The 24,331-nt window shown below is 38.7% G+C and overlaps 1 protein-coding gene across 3 annotated transcripts in view; it reads right to left on the bottom strand.

The window, feature by feature from the left end:
- Positions 1 to 225: 225 nt before the first annotated feature.
- SERPINI1 (serpin family I member 1) overlaps positions 226 to 24,331 on the bottom strand; it is a 72,486-nt gene continuing 48,380 nt past the window's right edge. For all 3 annotated transcript variants that reach the window (XM_047098720.1, XM_047098719.1, XM_047098721.1), the window contains 6 exons: positions 23,244 to 23,438; positions 21,117 to 21,321; positions 15,286 to 15,383; positions 2,260 to 2,346; positions 779 to 868; positions 226 to 544 (listed from right to left, as the gene is read on the bottom strand). In XM_047098720.1, coding sequence (XP_046954676.1) covers positions 468 to 544; positions 779 to 868; positions 2,260 to 2,346; positions 15,286 to 15,383; positions 21,117 to 21,321; positions 23,244 to 23,438 — 752 coding nt within the window. In that variant the 3' untranslated portion in view covers positions 226 to 467. The remainder of the gene's footprint in view (positions 545 to 778; positions 869 to 2,259; positions 2,347 to 15,285; positions 15,384 to 21,116; positions 21,322 to 23,243; positions 23,439 to 24,331) is intronic.

Genomic DNA, 24,331 nt, shown 5'->3' with positions numbered 1-24,331 from the left:
TCTTTTATACTACACTATGCACCATCTTCAGAGAAATAACAATTAGAATTTTTGTGGAGAACCTGTCTTCATCTGACTTGTTATCGCTTATTATGGTGGTGTTAATTTACTTTGGCTCTTTGCTTTTGCATGATTATGAAAGATTTCAGATGTCCACAAAATCAGTTCCCAAGTTTTACCTAGAAGTATCCTTATACTACAATTTATAAAATGAAAACAGAGCTGTTCACATGATCAATATGTACTTTTATTTTAAATAACAGCACAACAAACACAGTGACACCACAGGACCATCACCTCAATGAGACTGATAACATTCCTTGACAAGTTGGCTTATAATTTACATACACTGTTTTTATCTGGAGCTATTTTTAAATAGTATCATAAGATATACTGTAAAACACGAATCTTAACTGTACCAGTTGCACACATAATGTGTTTGGTTACTATTTTACATATGAAATGATTCAAAGTTCCTCAAAATCATGTCCACTGGTGTTCATTGTTTCAGGATGCATGACCCGGCCCATGAATAGGACTGTACCTGCATTGGGTTGGAAGTGAACAGAACAGGGTGTGAACAAAAGAGTGGGATATTTACTTTCCTTCTTGCTTATAATTAGCAGTGTTCTCAAAATAAAAATATAAATAATTCTCTTTAAAACAAATTGAACATGAGAAATTATCTGATACATAATGTGGTAAAAATGCTCTCAATTTTTTAAAAATTATCTCTCTTTGGCCTATAGATACAATTCGGTGCTCATAACAGACTTACCTGTTCTCCTGTTCCTGATAAGAAAGAAAAATGGATGGTCGACAATAACTTGAGGATACAGCACAGCCATCCTACTAATTGCAATCATTCCTACAGTGCAGGGAGAAAGTAATTACATGTCTGTGGATGTGCAGAGACTAATGAGTAATTTCTCCAAACCATCTATGTTTAATGCAAAGGCAACAATTTACAGGAAAACAAGATTTTAAAGACTTAGAGGAAAAATTGTAAAGGTGCTAACATTTCTATTTGATCTTTAAACACACCATACACACACATACAGTTTCCTATCTCCACTCCACCAAAATACCAGAAAAAGTTATTCTGCCTGTTATTCTGTTTCAGATGAAGACACATAGCTTTATTAAAATGACCTTTGAATTAAGGAAAGGGGGAGAATTAACAAACACCCCAGACAAAAAAACCAAGTTTCTTTATATCCTCGAATCATTATTTCTTTTGTCTAAAATGGGGATTTTCACGTGGGAAGTCATCAGGCTTTTAGTAAGTGGCTAGAACGGCAGTGATTAAATGGAATATACAGCAGGAAGGGAGGCATGATGTTTCCTACAGCTGGGAAACCGAATTCCCCTGAGATCCTTATTATGGGATAATCGCGTTATACTTGCTACAGGGTGATTGGTTGTCAGGAAAAGGTCAAGATCAAACTGTGTAAGATCTTAAACTTTCTTGATGCCTAAGACTACCGTGTTTCTATTTCTTCCTGAAAACAGTTTTAACTGGTGATATCCTTTAGGTGGACAAATTTACGGAGAAGTTAAAAAATGATATATTACATTTTGCCAAAGGAAGGCAAAATCCTACTAAAATTTGAACATAGCTATTGAACATGAGATTGAAACAAATCCAAAAACAAAAAAACAAAAACAAAAACAAATGGGAAAAAATTCAATGGAGAAATCATTCTCCTTTAACTAGGGAAATCAGAACATTGAAAACAATCAAGGACATTTAACATTTCGCTGGGAACACATGATGTAGGTCTACATTTTCAAATTATTTATATAGAAGTATTTTATGAACATCATTGAGTTACAATTACTTAAAATAATTTATTACACCTTGTTTATGGATGTGCTTTTAAAAAATCAAGGCTGTTAACAAAATGAAGAACTAGTTTCCACAAATGTTTAGGTAGGAAGAAAAGTGTTTAAATGGGCAGCAAGAAAATATTTAAAATATCGAAAGAGGCAGCACAGCAGGGAAATGTCTTCTACAGAGCTGTCAATGTCCCCCTGCCTCTCCTTAGAGGTGGGAGTTCTCCAGTATCAGGGCAATGGAGGACGTGTGTACTTCATACTCTGTTTAGAAAACTCAGCATTAGCTTGACTTCTGAGTTAGAGCAGAGTCAGTTTTTTTTAGCTTGGGTCTAAAAATGACCCCCACCCCCTACCCAAGATGATTTTAAAAATACACATCTAAAAAAGACAAGAAGATTTTAGAAAACTCTATCTTGGCACCTGAGGCAGCAGCAGCTTCTGAGCCTTCTTCATTAACCTCTATGAAGGACTTGTGAATTGCTTTGGAAAGAAAAATCTCTTTGTTATCTGCAAAACAAAAAACAAAAAAAAAAAAAAAAAGAGAGAAGAGAAGCATTTCTTCAGTATCAGAAAGAGGGAAGCATCTTACCCTTTATTTAAACAGATCTGGGAAATATAAGTGACTTAAGATACTGATGTAAAACATAAGAGATCATGTTGTAAGATTATATTATGATTTCAGAGAAGCCTTTTCAGATTTGTCCTTATTTTATATTCTCTTGTTCGTGCTTCCCTTCATTTATTTGTATTGGTAATTTCCCCAATGTTTATGTCTTATATTGCCAGAGGAAGCAGGAATGTGGCTCTGTTTTTAATAGCAACTTCAAATTAGTTCATAATTCAAGATAAAACATCTCACACATTACACTCTAATCTGAAATTTTAAAGCACAAAATGAAAACAGGTAGAAATCCAGATATAGCTAGAATAATAAATGTTTAAAAATCTAATCTCTAATTATGGTGATAATAGAAATATCCTTGGCAAAGAAAAGCAAAATTGACTTCTAGATTGTACAAACATGAATATGTAAAAAAGTTACTTCCCATTCCAGTTAATTGGTTTATCTGAGGATTCACAAACATGCTTTATCCTAAAGTCAGAGGAAACAACACATTTTCAGCATTAAGAGGGCTGTTTTTCCCTTTAGGTTGTATTTCTAGTTATGCTTACTTTTAAATTAATGGCTGTTATGCGCTCAGTTGTGTTCTCTCAAAATTCATCTGTTGAAGTTCTAGCCCCTAAGACTTCAGACTAGAGTGTATTTAGAGATGGAGTCTTAAATGAAAATGAGTTTATTAGGGTGGGCCCTAATCCAATATGACTTATGTCCTTGTAAGAAGAGGAAATTTGGACACAGATAGAGAAGACCATGCATGATGGCTAATTTTATGTGTCAACTCAGCTGGGCCAAGGTATTGGGTCAAACATTATTCTGGATGTTTCTGTACAGATGTGGGGTTTTGTTTTGGTTTGTTTTTTTGTGGATGAGATTAACATTTGAATTGGTGGACTTTGAGTAAAGCAGGTTGTCCTTGTGATGTGGGTGGCCTCTTCCAATCAGCTGAAGGCTTTAGAAGAACAAAGACGAAGTCTTGGGACTTTTCGCTGAATCTCTAGCCTGCCAGTCCACCCTGAAGATTTTAAATTTCCAAAGTCACCACAAGTATACAAGCCAATTCCTTAGTGAATCTCTCAGTTTCTGTCTCTTTCTCTGTATAGATACAGATAGTTCTCTCTCCACACACACACACACACACACACACACACACACATCCTGTTGGTCCTATTTATCTGGAGAACATTAATACAATATGAGAAGACAGCCACCTATAAGCCAAGGAGAGAGGCCTGAGAAGAAACCAACCCTGAAGACATCTTGATCTCAGATGTCCAGCCTCCAGAACTGTGAGAACACAAAGGTCTGTTTGAACCCATGCAGTCTGTGGGACTTTGTTATGGCAGTCCCAGCTTTCAGACTTGGGTTTCCAACTTTTGTCCCCAAAGTTAAAACAAAATGAACGAAACATAGCTCAAATACATAAAAAGGAAAGTAGCATAAGGAAGCAAGATAAAAGATTACTCAAGTTTCTGCCACTCCCCTCACCCCCTTTTTCCATTCTGAGAGGTCTAATTCAAATTTAAGATAACCTTGTTGCTGATGCAGTAAAAGCACAGGGGATTTCCCATTAGGCTGTTTAGTAAGACTTTGTAAGTGACCAAGTCCTACCTACAACAGACATTTTCCTTTCTAGTTTTCAAAAACCCATAATTATCTTACACTGATAGGGAATAATGTTCAACAATATTTTTGGTACATCTTTCACACAGCACCTGCTTATTTTGAATCAGCCCCAAGACAACTGAGTGCCAACTCTGAATATATTTTTAATAGGGATATTACTTCCTCAGCTCATATTTAGTATTAAGATATAAACACTGCATTATGAAATAGTCTCACATATTATGATATTTTCTCCTAGAATGCACTTGGTAACTAGAAGAAAAATAAAAAGCAATAGACTTTTACATTAAACAATTAAGTATAATTAGCTCCCTCAAATCCAGAAGACTCATTTTTTTCCCCAACAAATAGAAAGAACAATACAAACTGCATTAAGCAACTAGTCAGATATATTTAGCTGACAAAACAAATACATGAATTCCAAGAGAGTAAAACCTATTAACTATTTACTAGTTAACTGATGCTATATTATTTTCAGATTCTGCTGCCCATTTTCTTCAGTTTGCCAGTTAAGGTAGGGTCATGCATCAAGAGGCGGTATGATGGCCCTGGATGTAAAAGTGAGACAACGTAGTTCCTAAAGGGTGATGGGTGTTCACACTGCCAGCTAAGCCCTCTTTAAATATTCGGAGGGGCATTTTCAACAACACCAAATGATACGGTAGCCGCATCAATTTGCACAGAGGAAACTGCCTCCTAGCTCTTGAGTCTGATCTTTTGACTGCACTAGATACCTTGAAAGAAGGAATTTCATCCCTTTCACTCTGGTTTCTGCCACAAGGGTCTTCTCCTCCAGTCACCTAACCTCTTATATGCCCTCATTTACCCACCCAGAATGGTAGGGAGATGGAGAGGAGGCACCATGGCAGAAAGATCAAGAAGGCAAGGATGCTGAGGGTTCTTCCTACAGAGTGAGTCACTTAAAAGATAATGAAGTGGACAGACCTTTAACAAGATTCACAAAGAAGAGAGATTACCCAAATGAACAATATTAAGGCAAAAAAGAACACGTCCTAAGATAGAGAAGAGAATTTTTAAAAATCACAAAAAATAGTTTGTACAATTTTCTGCAGATAAATGTGAATCAACTTTATGAGGTGTAATTTATTTACCATGAACTATATATATTAACAACACAATAATTACAATACAGGAAAACAAAAATATATTTTACGAAACAACACCATATTTGGTAAGTTTTGATATATCTTTGAACCCCTCTCCACAAATAAGATACAGAATATTTCTATCTCCCCTAAAAGATTCTTGTGCTTCTTTATGCAGATAGTTTTGAAAATAAAGAGACTTGTCAGCAACTGGACAATTTTATAGGAATATATAAATTATAAAACTGAACAAAGAAAAAAATAGAATATCTGAATAATCCAGTAACCATTAAGATAGTTGAATAAGTAGACAAAAATTTCTCCCTCCTCAAAATTAAAGACTCCAAGCCTGGATGGTTTTCTAAGTGATTTTACCAATCCTCCAAAGAACAGATAGGCTTCTCTGTTATAAAACCATTTGAAACTCTAGAAAGAGAATAAAAGCAATCTAAGTCATCTATGGATAGTTTTACCTTGATATAAAAATTGAACCAGGGCAGTCTAAGGAAAGAAAATCATGGGCCAAACTCACCTGTTAACATAGAGATAAACGTTTTTTTGCTTGTTTGTTTTTTTAATCAGAACATTAAACCCAGCAACATATGCAAATACTTTTTTCAAATGAGGTTTCAAGGGATGTCCTAGTGTGTAATGACACAGTGGTTGAGAACTGCCCTAACTGACCCCATTTCACATTAGGGCTTCCTCCAGGATGATCTTATCAAATAGAAACCAGTTTATGCCACTACTACCCGACTGAAAACCCTTTCTCCCCACTCCTGCTCGCTCTGCCTCCTGCCTTGCCTTTGGCATATTGTGTACCCACGAACCTCGGGGTGCAATATGAGGGTCTCCAGGAGATTGCCTTTGTGCCGTTCATTTAGCATGCTTCTCGCCATGCTCTGTGCTCCAGATTATTTGCATAGCAATAATCTAAACATACCATACTTGATCCCTTCTGTGTCTTTGTTTCCCCAGAAACTCCCTTACCCCTGTATAGTCAGATACCTAATCTACTTCTAAAGCTCAGCTTTGAGCCCTGTTGGGCTTTTCTGCTCTCCTCTGACTGCTATTCATCACTAAGGTAGAACTAACCACTCTTTCCCACTGAACCCAGCGTCTTATTCTACTGAAGCCTTTATATTTGCAATATTTCTCTCTTCCTGAACTGTCAAATCCCTTAAGGCAAGGATTGTGTCATTGCTCTTGATGTCCCTGGCTTCTGACGTTTCGTGGGCCTAGTGACTGAACTAACGTTAAGAAAAGAGAGTTTCCTGGTAATGTGTGAGTTTCCAGTACTTAACCTAGCACTAACAGGAATTTAGTAATCGTTGAATGAAAGGGACTAGCTATTTCCTACTATAATAAGACTTTGGATACGTCACTCTATGGCCGTCATGGCCACAATTCTGTTCACAAGCATGGCTATAAAGTTTATTCTTTTTTTTTTTTTTTTTTTTTTTTTTAGCGTTTTATTTATTTTTGAGACAGAGAGAGACAGAGCATGAACAGGGGAGGGTCAGCGAGAGGGAGACACAGAATCTGAAACAGGCTCCAGGCTCTGAGCTGTCAGCACAGAGCCCGACGCGGGGCTCAAACTCACGGACCGCGAGATCATGACCTGAGCCGAAGTCGGCCGCTCAACCGACTGAGCCACCCAGGCGCCCCTAAAGTTTATTCTTGTAATAGATAAAACATATGACATTCATCCAAAGTGGATGCTCTAGGAAAATTGATGGACAACAGCACTAGACAGGGAGAGAATGCAAGGACCACACGCAGACTAAAAACTTAAAAATCCAGTCGTGGAGAAGGAGCTAAGGGAACGGGATCCAACAGGCCGGTGGCCTCATATATATTTCAAAGACAGCAAAATAAAGATTGAATCCCATGTTCCAACTCCAAAGGACAGCAAATGTCTGCAGATGTACGTGAGACCTCAGGACACTTAACTTTCAGAAACACACTGCCTCATGAGATATACCAGTGGGAGAAAAAGTAACAGATAAATCACAGCACAAATAGCGGGGGGGGGGGGGGGGGAATAAAATGAAACTTTCTTCTCTCGGGACACACTGCAAGCAGCCACCTTAAAATATAAGCCGAAAGTGGTTTCAACAAGAATGGGACTTGCCACCACCCTGTCTGGTCATGCAGGCACCTACTAGGCAAGTTCATGGCTTCTTATGCTTGCCTCCAATATTGCTCATCCTCATGTAATGAGGTGTCAATCAAGGCCGTCTTTCTCGCTAGGCCATATGCCATACACCTATTCCTTCAGGGCCTAGACCTCGCTGTCCAATTTATCTCCTACTTGCCATGCTTTGCACACTGCCAGGCACCAAGTAGGCACTCGGATATTTGGTGAATCAAAATGTGAGGGGGATTAAGGAGATTTACACTGATGAGCCCGTCTTACTGACTAGAGAAAGTTCACTGTTCTCCAGAAAAGGAAAATAAATAAATCAAAGGCAAACAAAGCTACACGCAAAAAAACATTGCGTGTGCTGGCCCCAAGCAGTCCTCCCCTTCTGGCCGCAGCAGACATTGCTGCCAAATAACTAGTCCTGCTTTCCTCTGGGCAGCGTGGAGCCGGGCTTTTCACAAAGGAGAAGATGGGAAAGGGGCCAGCAAGCCCTAGGTTTACCAGAGAAAAGCTGGGCAATAATTCAAGTTCTTCTGCAGAAAGCAGGGCAAAATACTAAGGCATTCATTCAGTCACTGAGCAAATATTTATCAAGTACTCTGTTCATAGGAGATATTGTGCAGGAAACCAAAGCTCTAAGTATCTGTGATTAACATAATGTTGGCAGGATGGCCATCATGCGAGTGGATGCCACTAGCTCCCTTGTGGCACTGTTCCTAAACACAGCCAATTTAAATAGCTTTCTGCGTCACCAAGGACATGCTTAAAATAACAAAATGAAGAGCGTTCCATAACAGAACCCGAGAATATCAAAAGCGTCTCTGTACTTGAGTCGCTAAAATATTTTTAGCTTCAGCCCCACCTATGAACTTTAGAAAGGTTCGTAGAATTTGAGTTCCTCCAAGGTAGGAAGAGTGTTTGTTTTTCTGGAGAAGTTTTGTTATAGACCAGCAAATATTCATTCATCTGTCCATTCGTTCGTTCATTCAGGTATTAAGCACCTCCCATGTGCCATTGTGGATACGCTGGATATACTATAGTAAACTAAAAAGTTCCTTCCTAATGGGAGGAAAGCAGACATGAAATAACAATGACAATAAAAAAGCAAATCAATAAATGGCCACAATTTCAGGGTGTGGTGAGTGTTCCTAAGAAACAAGATGAGGTGAAGTGTTGGCTGGTGACGGGGGCAGGCAAGGGGAGCTACTTGACTCAAGGTGTTGGGAAAGGCCATCTGAGAAGGTGGATTTGACTGAGACCTAAAGTATACAAAGGAGCCTGCCACGGGAACACCTGAAGGCAGTTTTCGGCCGAGGGAAAAGCTAGCGCAGAGGCAGATAGGAGCCAGGTGTGTTCAAGGACCCAGAAGAAGGCCTGTGTGGCTGGAGCACAGAGAGTGAGGAGGGCCAGACGTTTGAGAGAAGCCTCTACGCCTGGAGTGAGGCGGGCCCATCATCACTTCCTACCCAGCCAGCATCTGTCCTGCTCTCCACACCATGCTGGGCTCTGAGGACAGAAAGTCATCTATGCCACAGTCCTTGCTTCTGAGGAGCTCCGAGGACAGAGACAGGTATGTGAACAGACAATCTAAGGAAAAGGTAGAACCTGTGATAGCACATTGCACGATGACAGGCCAGATGAGGGAAAGTGAACCATTTGGAAGGGAGAGACGTCAGGGAAAGCTTCTTGGAGGCGGCGCCATTTGGGCTGGTTCTTGAAGGTAAGCAGAAAAGAGCCAGAGAATGGGGCAAGGACATCCCTAGCAGAGGATTATATCGCAAATGAGACAAGCCTCGGCAAAGACTTGAAGTCCAATTGGATCCTGGGCAATGAGGAGGCGGGGCATGGCAGGGGATGCGCCTGATTTTAAGAGCTTGAACCACGAGTCTGGAGAGCCTGGGCTTCATCCAGAAGTAACAGGGCACTACTGCTTTGATTTTAGGAGATAATCTACGGCAGGAGCTGTAAAGCGTGAATCAGATGAGCAAACAGCTACGGGCAGAAGTTCAAGTTAGCTAGCTGTTACAACAGTTCAGGCAAAAAAGTAGGAGGCAGAGTGGAGGTAGGGCACCGGAAGACAGTTGCAGCCCTCTGGCTTACAGGTGCAAGGAGAAGAAGAACAAACAAGGGCAGGATGTAAGAGTCAGTCCCGCATAAATCTCAGCACTTGAGTCTGACCGGAATGTGGCTTTTGCTGTGTCTTCTTAATTCCTTTACTTTATTGGCTCCTTTATTAAAGCTCGTACTTTGTGCTGAAGGATTTAGTACTCTCTTTCTCCTTCCCCTTCCACCTTCCAAGAGGATTATCTATTAATCCAAATGCTGACAGTCATTCATTTCCATTACAAAAATAGCCCTACTCTATAACAGGATCCTCACTGCCACTAGATGAGCATTTTAAATCGAGCCTGAGAAGAAAATGATTCTCAGCACTCTCTAGATTCCATGTTTATTGTATGAGTCTTTACTGTGTTTTATGTTAATGGAGTTTAGCGTCAAAAGCAATGGACATCAAATTGAGATTAAAAAAAAATAAGCACAGTAAATACACAGCATTTCATCTTATTCATTTCTTCTTTCAGTGAGTACTAGCCAGAAAGCACAGAACTGCGTGCTTCCTAAACACACACAAGGATCAATTTGGAGAGGTTTAAATTCTAGCAGAGGATATCCAATGCATAAGTAATGATAATCTGAGATCGGGTATGTTATGCAGCATAAGGAAAAGTGCAGAATACTGTAGAATTTATGAAGGAGCAATTACTTCTGGTTGGTGCAATCACGTGGCTTGATGAAGTTGGCGATATCGAAGCTAAAGATCCGTTCGAGATCTATTTCAGGTGGGAGAGACGTTACAATGATGGGGCCCTGGGGAGATGTGAGGTGCAGAGCCAGCGGTCAGTTTGGCTGGCGAAAGCTGTATGTAAGGACTCCGTCGGAGTTAAGGTTGGAGGGAGCTGAGGTCTGAATGCCTTGCCAAGCAGCGGACAGTGCACTGCAGACTGAACAAGGAAGGCTCCGAACAGGAGCTGAGATGATCTGAGAGCGGGCTTTAAGGTGATTAATCCTGGCAGTGGTAGATAAGACAGATTAGAAGGAAGAGATTGCAAATCGTTTAGGAGGCTATTGAAATAGTCTGGGGCAGTGGTCATGAGAGTCTGAAATAAAGGTGGATGCCATGGAATAGAAAATGAAAGAGTGGATTCAAGAGGTCTTAGCAAAGGACTCTCAAGTCACTGCATCTTTCCAGAAGGAAGAGAATGTGGAGCAGGGGTTTTTGTTTTGTTTTTGTTTTTTTGTTCCACTGCTAAATCATATTTGCTATCTTTAAAGAAAGATACAATTTCATTGCATAAGTTAAGAATTGGTAGTATCACAATAGTACTGAATTGTTTTCTGGGTGCTTTTGAACTTACGAATTCTACTAATAATGCTATTTTTAAAAGTTTTCCCCAGTTTTCAATATAGCATTTTAATTGAAGATGTTGTGCATACACAAGGCAAAATCCTAAATGGTATACAGTGGTACATGAAACAACATCTCCTTTTTCATCTAAGAGCCTCTGTCCTGTATTCCAGAGGTAACCATTGCTATCATCTTCTAAGACATTATTAAAAAATGTTCAACGCAGGGCGCCTGGGTGGCGCAGTCGGTTAAGCGTCCGACTTCAGCCAGGTCACGATCTCACGGTTCGGGAGTTCGAGCCCCGCGTCGGGCTCTGGGCTGATGGCTCAGAGCCTGGAGCCTGTTTCCGATTCTGTGTCTCCCTCTCTCTCTGCCCCTCGCCCGTTCATGCTCTGTCTCTCTCTGTCCCAAAAATAAATAAACGTTGAAAAAAAAAATTAAAAAAAAAATAAATAAAAAATGTTCAACGCATTTAAAAACTGAAATACATACCTATATTCTCCTCCTCCATTTTTTTTTTAAATTATTATTTTAGAGGGAATGCACAGACATAAGAGTGAGAGCAGGAGAGAGGGGCCGAGGGAGAGAGAGCCTGTTGCAGGGCTTGATCCCATGACCCCAGCACCTTGACCTGAGCCAAAAATCAAGAGATAGTCACTCAACCATCTGAGCCACCCAGGCACCCCATCCTCCTCCATCTTTTGAACCAATATGCTCCCAGTCTGCCCATTGACTTTCTTTTCCCTCTCTGCTTTCCCAATGGTTTCTCTGCTATGGGGTTTCTTGACATTTGGGACTGGATTATTCTTTGTTGTGGGTCTGTCCTGTGCAGCATAGATCACTGGGATGTAGATGCATCCCTGGCCATCTATTGGATAGATGCCAATAGCACTGCCCAGGTGTAACAATCCACAAGGTCTCCGGTTATCGCCAAATGTTCCCTGGGGGACAGAATTGTCCTGGCTGAGAACCAGTGCTCCAATAAAGCATTTCTACCACTCTTCCTTTTATTAAATCCACTCTTTATGTCTTTCTCCCCACAAGTCTGCATCCGTTTTCAGAGTAGGTATTTCTTAATCATTGTTTCATTTTTATGACATAGTACCGTGCTCACACCATCTACCTCACAAAGAGTTATTAAATGAAATGAATAGACATGGCATTGAATGTAATTAATGTTGTATATCTTAAACACCATGAAATTCTCACCATGAAATTCATTAAGGCAGAAAGTAATAATCAAATACACGTTAATAATTTTCCTGGGTATGTGCAGGGGTTACTGTCACAGACACTTTAATTTTTTTTTTTTTTTTTTTAATTTGAGAGAGAGAGAGCATGTGCACATGTGCAATAGTGGGGAAGGGGCAGAGGGAGAAGGAAAGAGAATCTCAAGCAGACTCCATGCCCAGCAGGGAGCCTGACATGGGGCTCCATTTCACCAACCACAAGATCACAACCTGAGCCAAAACCAAGTGTCAGACGCTCAACCAACTGAGCCACCCAGGTGCCCTGTCATAGACACTTTAATCATCAGGGTTTTCATGTCATTTGGAGAGGAAAAAAACTGGACACCTGAAAAGGACACCAACCATGTAGGGCAGAGCATATGGCGCCCAAGTGAACAAAGCAGGGAATAAACACTATCAAATTCAGTAAAAGCGGAGGGACAAGTTTTATAGTTGTGTCAGTAAATAGTTTTTGAAAGAATGATTCATAAATTGATGTGGATGTGTGTGAGAAAGAGAATGAGAGAGAGGGAGAGGGAGAGAAAGAGAAAGGATATATTGGTTGGGGTGGGTTGACATGCTGAGTCTACCAAGGTTCTGGCAAAACTAAGGAGTTAAGAATAAAGAGTTCCCACTGAAAGCTTGAGAAGTTGACTTTAGACCTTTCATCACGTTATCCTGAAGACTCGAACGGGGTAGTGTTTGAGGATGGCCAATCCTGGATTTCTTACTGATGTTTTAAGGAGTTAAGTGTTCCGAGAAATGTAATATGTAAGGTGGCCCTGAAGAAACCTCTTCTCTCCTTCCCTCCCTTGTTTTATCCTTTAGTGGACATCTGCTGTGTGCCAACTGTGTGTCAGCCATGTGCCAGGTAGTGGGAATGCAGCCTCTGTTAAATTCTGACTGAGGTTTGGTCAAAGGAACAGAGACTTCACATAGAAACTATGTGAACTCCGAGAGATCCGAGTGTGATTTCAAATTTCTGAACCATCTGCATTCATAATACATATTTATTCTCTATTGTCTCTGTACATACTAAAGGCAATTAAATATTACATCATAAACCTCCCAGATTTGCCAACATTTTAAGCTACACTGACCACAATAATTAATTTGCCACTGCAGTGCTACTCCCTCAGGACCGAGAAGCAGCAGATACTCTTATGTGTGTGAAGTAACTGCCTTGATGTTTGGGTGAGACAGTGAGGAATCTCTAATAAAACAGAAAATAGAGCCATGGTAGGAAAGCGGAATGTAATTATCCAGCTGGAATTTGGCCAGTGTGTTGTACAGATTCTCTCAATTCCTAAGGAAGGGAGCACAAGAAGTTTAAATGATACTATGCTTGAGCCACAGATATATTTCTGACTCAAACACAAAAGTGTCCATTAGCTTGTGAGTCTCCCCCAGTCCTACCTCATTCACAATCCCACTGAAGAGTTCAGAGCCCTAGGAGCGTGAATGTAAGCCAAGAAAACCTTTACTCGGGCAAAATTCACATTTCTCTGATGTGGACAGGAACATTTATATAGTAGACAGCTAGAAAAGCTCTACTGGTGTTTTGAGATGTAGGCTCTCTAATCGGGTAGAAGTTGTGGTATCAGATACGTCAACATCATCTCATTGCTGAGTGCTGCTTAGAAAACAATCCGTCCAATTCTAAATCTGGGAGGCAAGGCCTTTTTGACTATAAACTCTTTGAGAATTTCCTGAAATCTATGAACCTATCTCCACTCTCTCTTTTTCTGCATGTGTGTGTGTACACACTTATATGCAATTTCAGGGGTAGAGGCATCCACTTCACTGAATTCAATCCATGGATCCTCATACTCCTCATAGAAGCTCTTATTTGGTCGGCTTGATTTTCTATAGGATGCTACTTCAGGAGAGGAAAACTAAATTCTCTCCCGAACACATAAACTGCTAAGGAAACTTCTATTGTCTCAGCTCTCTCTGGTTGGAGAATTGGGTCCAATAGATTACATATAAAGAGGACTTACACACTGAGGTTTTTTGTTTGTTTTTTTTTTAATCTTGATTATGTCCCTATCTATCTATCTATCTATCTATCTATCTATGATAGTTTCCATATTCCACAGAAATGATAGAACAACGTTATACAAACTAAGTCTTAAACTCACAGGTACCTTATTTCAATGATAAGTGTCTTGGGGTTAGCTGCTTAAAATATTTCCAAAAGGATTTTACATGTTCTAAGTAGTTAATGTTGCTAATATGTTAATGATTTTTACCTTGAACAAATTAGGGCATCTGCATCAAATAATTCAACTGGGTTTTCCCCCACCTTGGGATACTTAAAATAAATTACCCGATATGCCAGGTATATTTTGAAGCTACTACAAAACCACTGGTTTCTTATTGAAGACTAAAGATAATCTTTACATCATCCCACTAGGTGTTCTTTTAAAAAGCGTTGGGGCACCTGGGTGGCTCAGCTGGTTAAGCATCTGACTTCAGCTCAGGTCATGTTCTCACGGTTTGTGGGTTTGAGCCCCACATCGGGCTCTGTGCCGACAGCTCAGAGCCTGCAGTCAGCTTCAGATTCTGCGTCTCCCTCTCTCTCTGTTCCTCCCCCGTTCATGCTCTGTCTCTCAAAAAAAAATAAACACTAAAAACAATTTTTTAAAGTGTTTAGTTCTTGTTTAGTTCTTACAGCAGGCATGGGTTTGTCCTTTCTTCCTTCTTTCTTTTCTATATGATTTACTGTAACTGAACATATTGAGATACTAAATCACCATGTTTATTGATTATCTACTTTACAGGGCATTGTGACAGGTAGGATGGGGAATTTAAAGATATATAAGACAGGTCTTCTGGAGAATATCCATTATTGAATATAAGACACGGACCAGAATAATATAAACAATGTTATGACCATGATTTATAGTTTAGGGTATCGAAGGTAAATGTATTCGTTACATTTATTTGGCAAACGATAACTTTATTTTACTTCAGAACTCCATAGTAAATAGAGGGTTCAACATCATCACTTTTTTTTTTTTTTCAACGTTTTTTATTTATTTTTGGGACAGAGAGAGACAGAGCATGAACGGGGGAGGGGCACAGAGAGAGGGAGACACAGAATCTTAAACAGGCTCCAGGCTCCGAGCCATCAGCCCAGAGCCCGACGCGGGCTCGAACTCACGGACCGCGAGATCGTGACCTGGCTGAAGTCGGACGCTTAACCGACTGCGCCACCCAGGCGCCCCTTCATCATCACTTTTTAAAGCTTTTATGAAATAATGACATTAAAAAACAAACAACAAAAAAAAAAACTGGTGTTTATTTCCTACCAGACAGAGCTGTCAAATTTGCATTTTTGATGAAAACCTCAGTTATTCCAAGGGCCTTCAAAACATCTTTTAAGTCAATTTCCTGTTCCACGGTGAACCTGGAGGACAAACACATAGGGGGAAAAGCATTTAGTTACAGCATTTTTAAAGTATTTAGTTACAGTATCCTGTTAATCTGGCCCAAGAGCAAAATGTTAGATATGTTGATTTGAACAGCAAATTATGCTAAAACTGGCTTTTGACTGCAAGTATTGACTGTGCTTCAGTCAAAATACTTTCAGTATTTGACTGTGCTTATAAAAAGAGGAGTTATCAGAATAGTATTAAATTATTAAGTAGGAAAACTATTTGATGAGGACTGTAATAGATACGGTGGAATAAATGTTTTGAGATCAAGAATGTAAAACTTGTAAATGAGTAGCTTTCAAAATCCTTTGACCTAGTAATATATTTGACTTTTTTAAGCTGTCAATGGCTAACCAAACATTTGCCCAAGGCATTTGATTCTCTTTTTAGCATCCTGCTCAATTCCCTGTGTGTGGAGACAGCCAATCGCAGTACAATGGATACATTTAGCATTTCAACTCCATACACTCAGAGAAAGGAAATATAAAAGCTATTGTGTTAAAAATATATATCCTCATGGTTATATTATCCTCTAGGACATAAGCCTGTTTTTCCTGGTAGCATCACAGAAAGACGTTCATCAATGAAAGTAAGCTAAATATTACATTTTAAAAACTATATACTTTAAAAATTATATTAGAGATTTTTTAAGCAAAATAATTTTAATCTTAATTTTCTGTTCTGATGGACTTTATGAATTCTTATACGTAGAAGTGCGTCACATTTGCGAGAAGAAATAAAACATCTCTTAAAACTGAAATAAAAATGAGTACCGTGGTCATGAATAGAATATTAATTTAAAAAATGGTTTCCATAGAAAGTTTGATTGGTCCTAATGTGGAGTCTCTCCCCAAACGATGAAATGTGTCACCCATCTTTCTAGCATAAAACAAGGCTGCATTAACACATGAATGCAGTTCTTGGAAAGCAAAGGTTTTTATTACTTTTTTAGAACAAGTGAAAACGACTAGTTAGAACCAAACGTTTCTTTTTTTTCTAAGGTGTTGGCTCTTGATCAGTAAAGATCATAAATGTCAGTTTTTGTCCTTTAAAAAGCCAAGTCTGTGACAGTCACCAAACGTTACATTAGCATCACTTCTGATGTCTGGTGACAAGGGAATGACTGCTGTCAACAAGACTCAGACATCAAGAGGTATCATCAGGGGAAAATAGTTTTAGCGGGTTCATGTTTATGGGGAAAATATGACAAATAGACAAATAAATGTATAGCAAACATATTAAACCAAGTACTGAATTTTATCTGTATCTTATACTCTAACTTGGACTTAACATTGTTCCTTTTGTTTCCTTCAAAGAGCAGGTGTTGGTTGTGAAAGTAGAGAAGGGGGATGAGTTGGGAAATACGAAATGGCTCAAAGAATACATTCAATTGCTTGATTAAGATGTTTTGTGTGTCTGCTTTACTTTTATTATTCATTGATTGATTGCTTATATGAAGATTATTACCAAGAACTATTCCAAGATTATAACAGATTAATTTAAATATCACCAAAGCCCTTGGAGGCAGGTATTATTATCATCCTCAGCTAATAGAAGAAGAAACTGAGGAGCAGAAAGATGAGATAATGTGACCAGGGTCATCCAGCTAACAAATGGCAGAGCAGGGATCTGGGCGGTACTCTGTGTGTCCTGATGCACCTAAAATAGGAAAGTGAAGGAAGAGATCAGGAGAGGATTCTTTGTACTTCTTAAAAGCAACCTGGTTTTTGTCACATTTCTGAGGTTTGCTGTTTCGGGTGAGGATGGTAATTCAGCCAGATTGAATTCGGGCAAGCTCCTTAATTTCTGAGCCTCGGTTTTGCAGTGTAGGAAATGGCCTTAGTAATTCCTGCATCATAGTATTGTTGAGGGGACTGAATGAGGTCTCTGGAAGTCTTAGCATGGTGCTGGCACGTAGGAGGCATGCAATAAAGGGCAGATAGTGTTGATAGCACTTGTGATAATGCCATTATGTATAACATTCACATTATTATAGACGTTAAGGTGTTTATATTTGCACTTCAGTAGTGGTGGAGTAATTTCATCAAATAGCTGTTGAATCCATGCTGCTTTAACTGTAAATTAGTCAAGTCTCTGTATCTAGTATCTTTTTTATTTTAATATCTGTAGTATCTGGCATAGGGCAATACACACAGGGTGAAGTGAAAAAAGTTTAGGTGCATTGAGTGTTCCAAGTTGAAGACAGGATGTAAACAATTTCCATTTCTCATCTTTGTTTCCTTATCAAGCTATTGAAACATAGCTATTATCCATTTACTATCCCTTTCTTCTTAATATAGACCAATATTCATATAAATAATCATTGTCATCTCCCATACACTGAGGGCTCCCAGACACTATGCAAATCCTGTTATTTATGGTATCTCATTTAATCATCCTAATGATAATCTCACAGAATCCCATGAGATTATGCATTGTTGTCTCTTTTCTACAGAAGAACAAACTGAAGTTTAGCCCTAATCACACAGCTAGTAGGTGGTAGAATGAGGATATGAGCTAAATTCTGTTTGACCGCAAGGCCCCCTACCACTAATAACTAGAATTCCAACAATGGCTATTTAAAAACAATCAACCTACAGACAGATTTTTATATTTCACCCACTGAATTTAAAAAGAAAAAGCCACAACATTGCTCTTTTAAACCCAAAAGGCATGCGCATTTTAATAACGTAATCATGCATTTGCAAATTTCTGAGTAAGTTGAAGAGGTATGTAGGAGGCAGAAGCATTGGAGACTGAGCTGTGTAGAGCTAGTGTTAGGAAAGAATAAATATATGTTACATATAATGAGATTTAGAAAATTTATAGGCCATTAAGAAACTAATCAAGAAAACTTCTGTAGAAAAACCTATAAAAAGCACTCGCATTAAAGAACAAAATCAGATGGGTTATATATGAGTTTTCTTTTACAAACATCAAACTAAAGTGCTGTATTTCTAAGGCAATCATTTCAAAATAACAGGATGGTCTCTGTTGACAAAATAGAAAACCACTTCATGTCCATTGATTTCAAGCACTCTGATCAAAAATGACAAATCTGAGGGGCGCCGGGATGGCTCAGTCAGTTGAGCCTCAGACTCTTGGTTTTGGCTCAGGTCCCGATCTCATAGTTTGGGGGATCAAGCCCCATGCTGGGCCCTGTGCTGACAGCGTGCAGCCTGCTTGGGATTCTCTCTCTCCCTGTGTCCTTGCCCCTCGTCCACTCACACACGCACTCTCTCTCTCTCCCTTTCTCTCTCTCAAAATAAATAAATAAACTTTTAAAAAATGACAAATCTGAGACTACAAAAGAGTGGAAAGATATGACAGCCAGGTACATCTGCATTCCAAGTATTCCAAGATATTTGAATTTCATTTTATTTTTTTTTTTTTAATTTTTTTTTCCAACGTTTTTATTTATTTTTGGGACAGAGAGAGACAGAGCATGAACGGGGGAGGGGCAGAGAGAGAGGGAGACACAGAATCGGAAACAGGCTCCAGGCTCCGAGCCATCAGCCCAGAGCCTGACGCGGGGCTCGAACCCACGGACCGCGAGATCGTGACCTGGCTGAAGTCGGACGCTTAACCGACTGCGCCACCCAGGCGCCCCTTGAATTTCATTTTAGAAAAATCTTTTGTACCTTATATAATGAAGAAGGTAATGTTCATCAGAGCAAGGTTTTTAAAAAATCCTACTGAAAGAAAAGTATATATAAAGCTACCTATAGATTAACACAAGGTGAATACTAGGAGTTAAAATGTACACTGAAAAATAAATAATAATAGTGATAATAGATAATAATTATATGATGCTTAGAATATAAGCATCTGTGCCAGGCATTATTCTCAAGTGCTTATTAGATATCTTACATATAATATATATATATATAAATATATATATATATATTAGCCAAACTATTTTTGCTAGCATGAATAAATTGCAAGAATATTTGGTAATCTCATTTAAATCTTAGAAATGTATGACCATGCATAAACCTTTTGGTATTTCACTAGATTTGGTTATATCATATAGGTGGAAAATTTTTACCCTCTCCTGAATAGGGTTTTGTATTTTCGATAAAAACACAATTTCAATTCAGCATTTGATTCCTGTAGGACTTATTGTTAAGGGGGGAAAATAATAAAAATGCAAAAGTAGTTGCCCATTCTCCTCTTTAAAATACCATACACCTTTATACCCTTTAAGAAAAGCATTTAAAACCTGTAAGTATGCAATCTAATATAATGGAAAATAAAAGTACCTGTCAAGCAGGACAAGAATATGGTCAAATTACAGAAATGCAAAGTTGTGTTTTCAAAGTAATATCTCCACGTGAATAAAACTATACAAACGATTTAAAACAGACACTTGAGTAAACCTAGAAAATGGCTACCAGAAAATTTTTACGTTTGCTAAAATGAGGGCACAAAAATCATCACCTTCATTGAACATTTGATGGATCATTTCCCATTGATTATTACCTACATATAAGTATTTGAAAACCGTCAATTTCTTAAAAAAGGAAACCACATTCATCTTATCTAGCGATTTAACCTCTCTCTCTATGCATTAACCATGCAGAGGAAGAGTTCATAGAACTTCTGGAGAAATGGATGCATGGTAATTAACTGTGCCTAGTTTAGTATCAGGCATTAATATGAGCAAGCAAGCTAAAGTATTCCATAATTGAAGAGTATCTCTTAGAAAATGAAAATTTAATTTTCTTCTGCCACGTTCAATTTCTCAGTGGACAGGACCTGGAGGCCACATTTTCTAGTGAATATGGCTGAATTAGGATTTGTGATAGTTATTAAGCATTCATTTAGAATTCTGTTAAAATACCCCTAAATAACTTTGCATCCTCACAGAATTGAAGCATTTGGAGATGCTGCACTTAATTCATGGAATTTAATAAGGGAAGCATTAACACTGTCCTGAATTTCTCATATTATCAAGAAGAAGTTCTTTAAAAATATAAGGAAAAATACACATCAATATCAGGCAAAGAAGCATGGGAAGGGCATTTTAGGCCAATGCAAAAACATGCAAAGAGACCCAGAGGCAGGCCAAGAGCAGGTTATCTGTAGCCTAACGACAACCACGTGGATAGTACATGCCACAAAACGTTTGTTGTGGTGTGTGGCCAGAGGCAGCATTGAGAAGAACATCGGGGCCCTGCATAGATTTTATTATTTAAGCCACAGGGAGAATTTTAAGCCTCTTCTTGCTTATTTATGGTTGCATCTTGGCACCCAGCACGGCAACGTGCTTGTGCTTCTCCCAACAATGTCGGAGATTATTTTCTCTCCAGCTATAATCAACTTTAAATATTAATGAAATACAGAAGACTGCCAATGCAAATGATATTCAGAGACAATCTATTGAGAAATCTTCTAAAATGAAGCTAAGAATATTGACCAGGATCTGAAACTAGGTCTTGGTAAACAGCACTGAATGAATCACTAAGTGAGCTTGTGTCTGGGGGCAGGACCTCCTGAATACAAAAGAATAGTTTAAAGAAAAAAAAGGAGAAGGAAGCGCAGGTGAGGAGGGGAAGAGGAGGGAAGAGTGAAGGGGTGTTGAAGAGAGTAGCTAAGACTTAAAATTCAAAAAAAAGTGGCAAGGGTTTTTTTCTGATTCAGAACCTCCATTGCTATCTCTCCCTCTGAGATGTATCAGAGGGGGTCACACAGAAGCCTCTCACCTGGGCAGGTACACTTCCACTTTCTGCTTCTTCACAGAGTTTGCCCATTCTTCAATCAGCTGTGCTTTGACCAATGGCTCCAGAGTGGCCAGTGGAACTTCCTGTCTGGACAACACCAACATCATACTGATCTCCTCTCCCTCATATGGTATTTCTAGGACTTGGTAGATACCACCAGCTTCATTGGAGCCATCACTAAATTCTCCTAAAAGGAAAAGAAAGGTGATTAAAGGCCCATATCAAAGTTCAAATAGGGGTGCCTGGGTGGCGCAGTCGGTTAAGCCTCCGACTTCAGCCAGGTCACGACCTCGCGGTCCGTGAGTTCGAGCCCCGCGTCAGGCTCTGGGCTGATGGCTCGGAGCCTGGAGCCTGTTTCCGATTCTGTGTCTCCCTCTCTCTCTGCCCCTCCCCCGTTCATGCTCTGTCTCTCTCTGTCCCAAAAATAAATAAAAAACGTTGAAAAAAAAATTAAAAAAAAAAAAAAAAGTTCAAATAAAAGTTTTAATTTGTAATAACTTTCTTCCAAAATAGTATATAGAATATAAGAAACGCAGACATCTGAGGAAAGGACGGTTTAAAAAAAAGAAAAAAATAGGCCCTGAAGTTCAAGTGACTCTTCGGCCCTGAAGAAATTATTTTATTTTAGAATCCCCAGAATTACATCACATTTGTCATAATATGTTCTCTAGACTTACTTTTTATTTTTAAATGAGACACTTCAAATGAATATATACTTAAGGGATATTTTTAGAAACAACAATAAGTCCTGGGTAAAAAAATGAAGCCCAGGATCCAAGTTAGATGAAATCCACCTGATTTCTAAGAAGGGAAAAATTAACCATATAATGCCTGGGACTGTATTATCACCATAGCTAAAAGTCTTGGGGCCAGAGTAGCATAGTCCAGATGAAATCTATTACATTCTACAGTAGTTATCTAGTGTATTTGTAGTGCTTAAGACCTCCAAACTAGGTAATTAGGTTAATTAGGTAATTGCCTTTGTGTTCTAATAACTCAGCTAAATTCACCAGGCTTCCATAAAAAAATAAAGAAATCTTTAAAACAAATAGTCCCACCACCACCTTAAAATTTCCCTCATTTTCAAAAAGAAAATGTAATGCTTTTGTTATAAATATTTTCCTATAACTGATCTAGGTCCTTTAGACATCCCGTTAAACACTTTGGTTAAATGTTTGGTTCTTATTTTGACTGTTAATTTGATTAACTATGATTATAGTCTTTTAATTTTACACCATACTTTTAAATAGCATGAACTATTAGTTCCAATATGTACTTGGCTTACAATTACATTTCTGCTATGATAACAAATTATTACAGTTCAATATAGTGTGTAAGAAGGATTAACATCCTAACCTTCTGAAAAGTCCAATGAAATATCTTTTTTTTCTAACTTATTTTCTTAACATTTATTTATTTGAGACAGAGACAGAGAGCATGAGCGAGGGAGGGGCAGAGAGAGAGGGAGACACAGAATCCTAAGCAGGCTCTAGGCTCTGAGCCATCAGCACAGAGCCCAATGTGGGGCTCAAACTCATAAACCATGAGATCATGACCTGAGCCGAAGTCAGATGCCCAACTGGCTGAGCCACCCAGGCGCTCCAGTCCAATGAAATATCTTTGAAAATAATGCCAAGGATATTGAGTTGTATCACATTTCATAGACTCACAATAAATGAAACTATAAATGAATAATTATGTCATACACAAGTCTGAAAGCAAAATTTTAAAGAAATGTTTATAATTCAAATAGTGGTGAGGAATCCAAAGCAAGAGCAGAGTGGAACATATGAGTCACTGACAACCACCCCAAAGCCAATGGCTTTTTGGAGTAACTCAGAATGTTCTTACACAGGTCAGGTGTCTGCATATGAATAAAGCCACTCTGTGGGTGTAATCAACTTTATAAGTTAAAGAAACATATTGGAAAACTGTCAGTGCATATAATATTCACTCAGGATCTAATTAGAGAGGTTTGAAAATGGAGCCAAGGAAATTGAATTGTAGTCCAAATAAGATTGACATTTGTGTAATAAATATTTCATGTTCTTTCTTAAAAAGCTGTTAATATACAGAAAGACAAGAAAAATAAAAGCCAAAAGATCTTACCATAATAAAATTCTCCTTGTTGATACATCATTGGAATTTGGACTTCACTTTCATCATCTTTAGTGAAGGAAAAGGTTCTAGTATTTTCAGGTCTAAATTGTGACTTCCAGTTCCCCTTGAAATAGACAGCATTGATGAGTGCCAAATGAGTGCCAGCATCAAAATCCCTTGGGGATACCAAATCTTTCAAGAGATCTGTGCAGGAAAAAGTGGAGAGATGAAAATTCATATTAAATCTGAAGGTGAAAGGAGACCAAAAGATTACCAAACTACCGTCTGATAGAGTAATCCAGAAAAACTGTATACCATTACCAAATTTATAATAAAAATTGAAAGTGTCTTGCATTTGGGATGCGTGGGTGGCTCAGTCAGTTAAGCATCTGACTCTTGATTTCCGCTCAGGTGATGATCTCATGGTTCATGAGTTTGAGCCCCTCGTCAGAATCTGCACTGCCAGCAGAGCCTGGGACTCTTTCTGTCTCTCTCTGCCCCTCCCCTGCTCTCTCTCTCTTTCTCAAAATAAATAAATAAACATTAAAAAAAGAAGGAAGTATCTTGCTTTCAAAGGAAAAATGTTAAGCAAGCAAACGAGCGCGCGTGCATGCGCGCACACACACAGCGCGCGCGCACACACACACACACACACACAGTTACAGATTAAGGGATCTAAAACATTCACACCACCTAAAATAAAACTGGTAGGATCCTGACACTTGAAGAAACTATGGAACCACATACAACAGAATCTCAGGTTTTACCACTTTCTAGTTGCAGTGATGCATGTAAAACTCTTAACATAGAGTAAGCACTCAATGATCATTTCAGAGTTCATTCTTAAATAACATACACGATTAAAATGTCATCCAATTCAAAATTTCCCCCCATAAACACTGGATATCTTTCTACCAAATATAACAACTGCATTCAACTAGGTGAAAACAGATGAGTGAAAACCTATCATTTCTATCATTTGAAATGTTCCTTTAGAAATCTATTTGCAAAAACATTGGGTTTTTGTTGATAGCTGAAAATGTTTAAAAAGAGTTTGGAAATAGCTTTTAATAATCCGATCTATTCCAAATGTATTA

The sequence above is a fragment of the Lynx rufus genome, unplaced genomic scaffold (genome assembly GCF_022079265.1).
Source record: "Lynx rufus isolate CCGP_SWC_20201006 ecotype Redwood Valley unplaced genomic scaffold, mLynRuf1.p SCAF_5, whole genome shotgun sequence".
Taxonomy (NCBI): Eukaryota; Metazoa; Chordata; class Mammalia; order Carnivora; family Felidae; genus Lynx; species Lynx rufus.
Note: the sequence above shows the minus strand (reverse complement) of the source record. Positions and strands in the feature narration are given on the sequence as shown.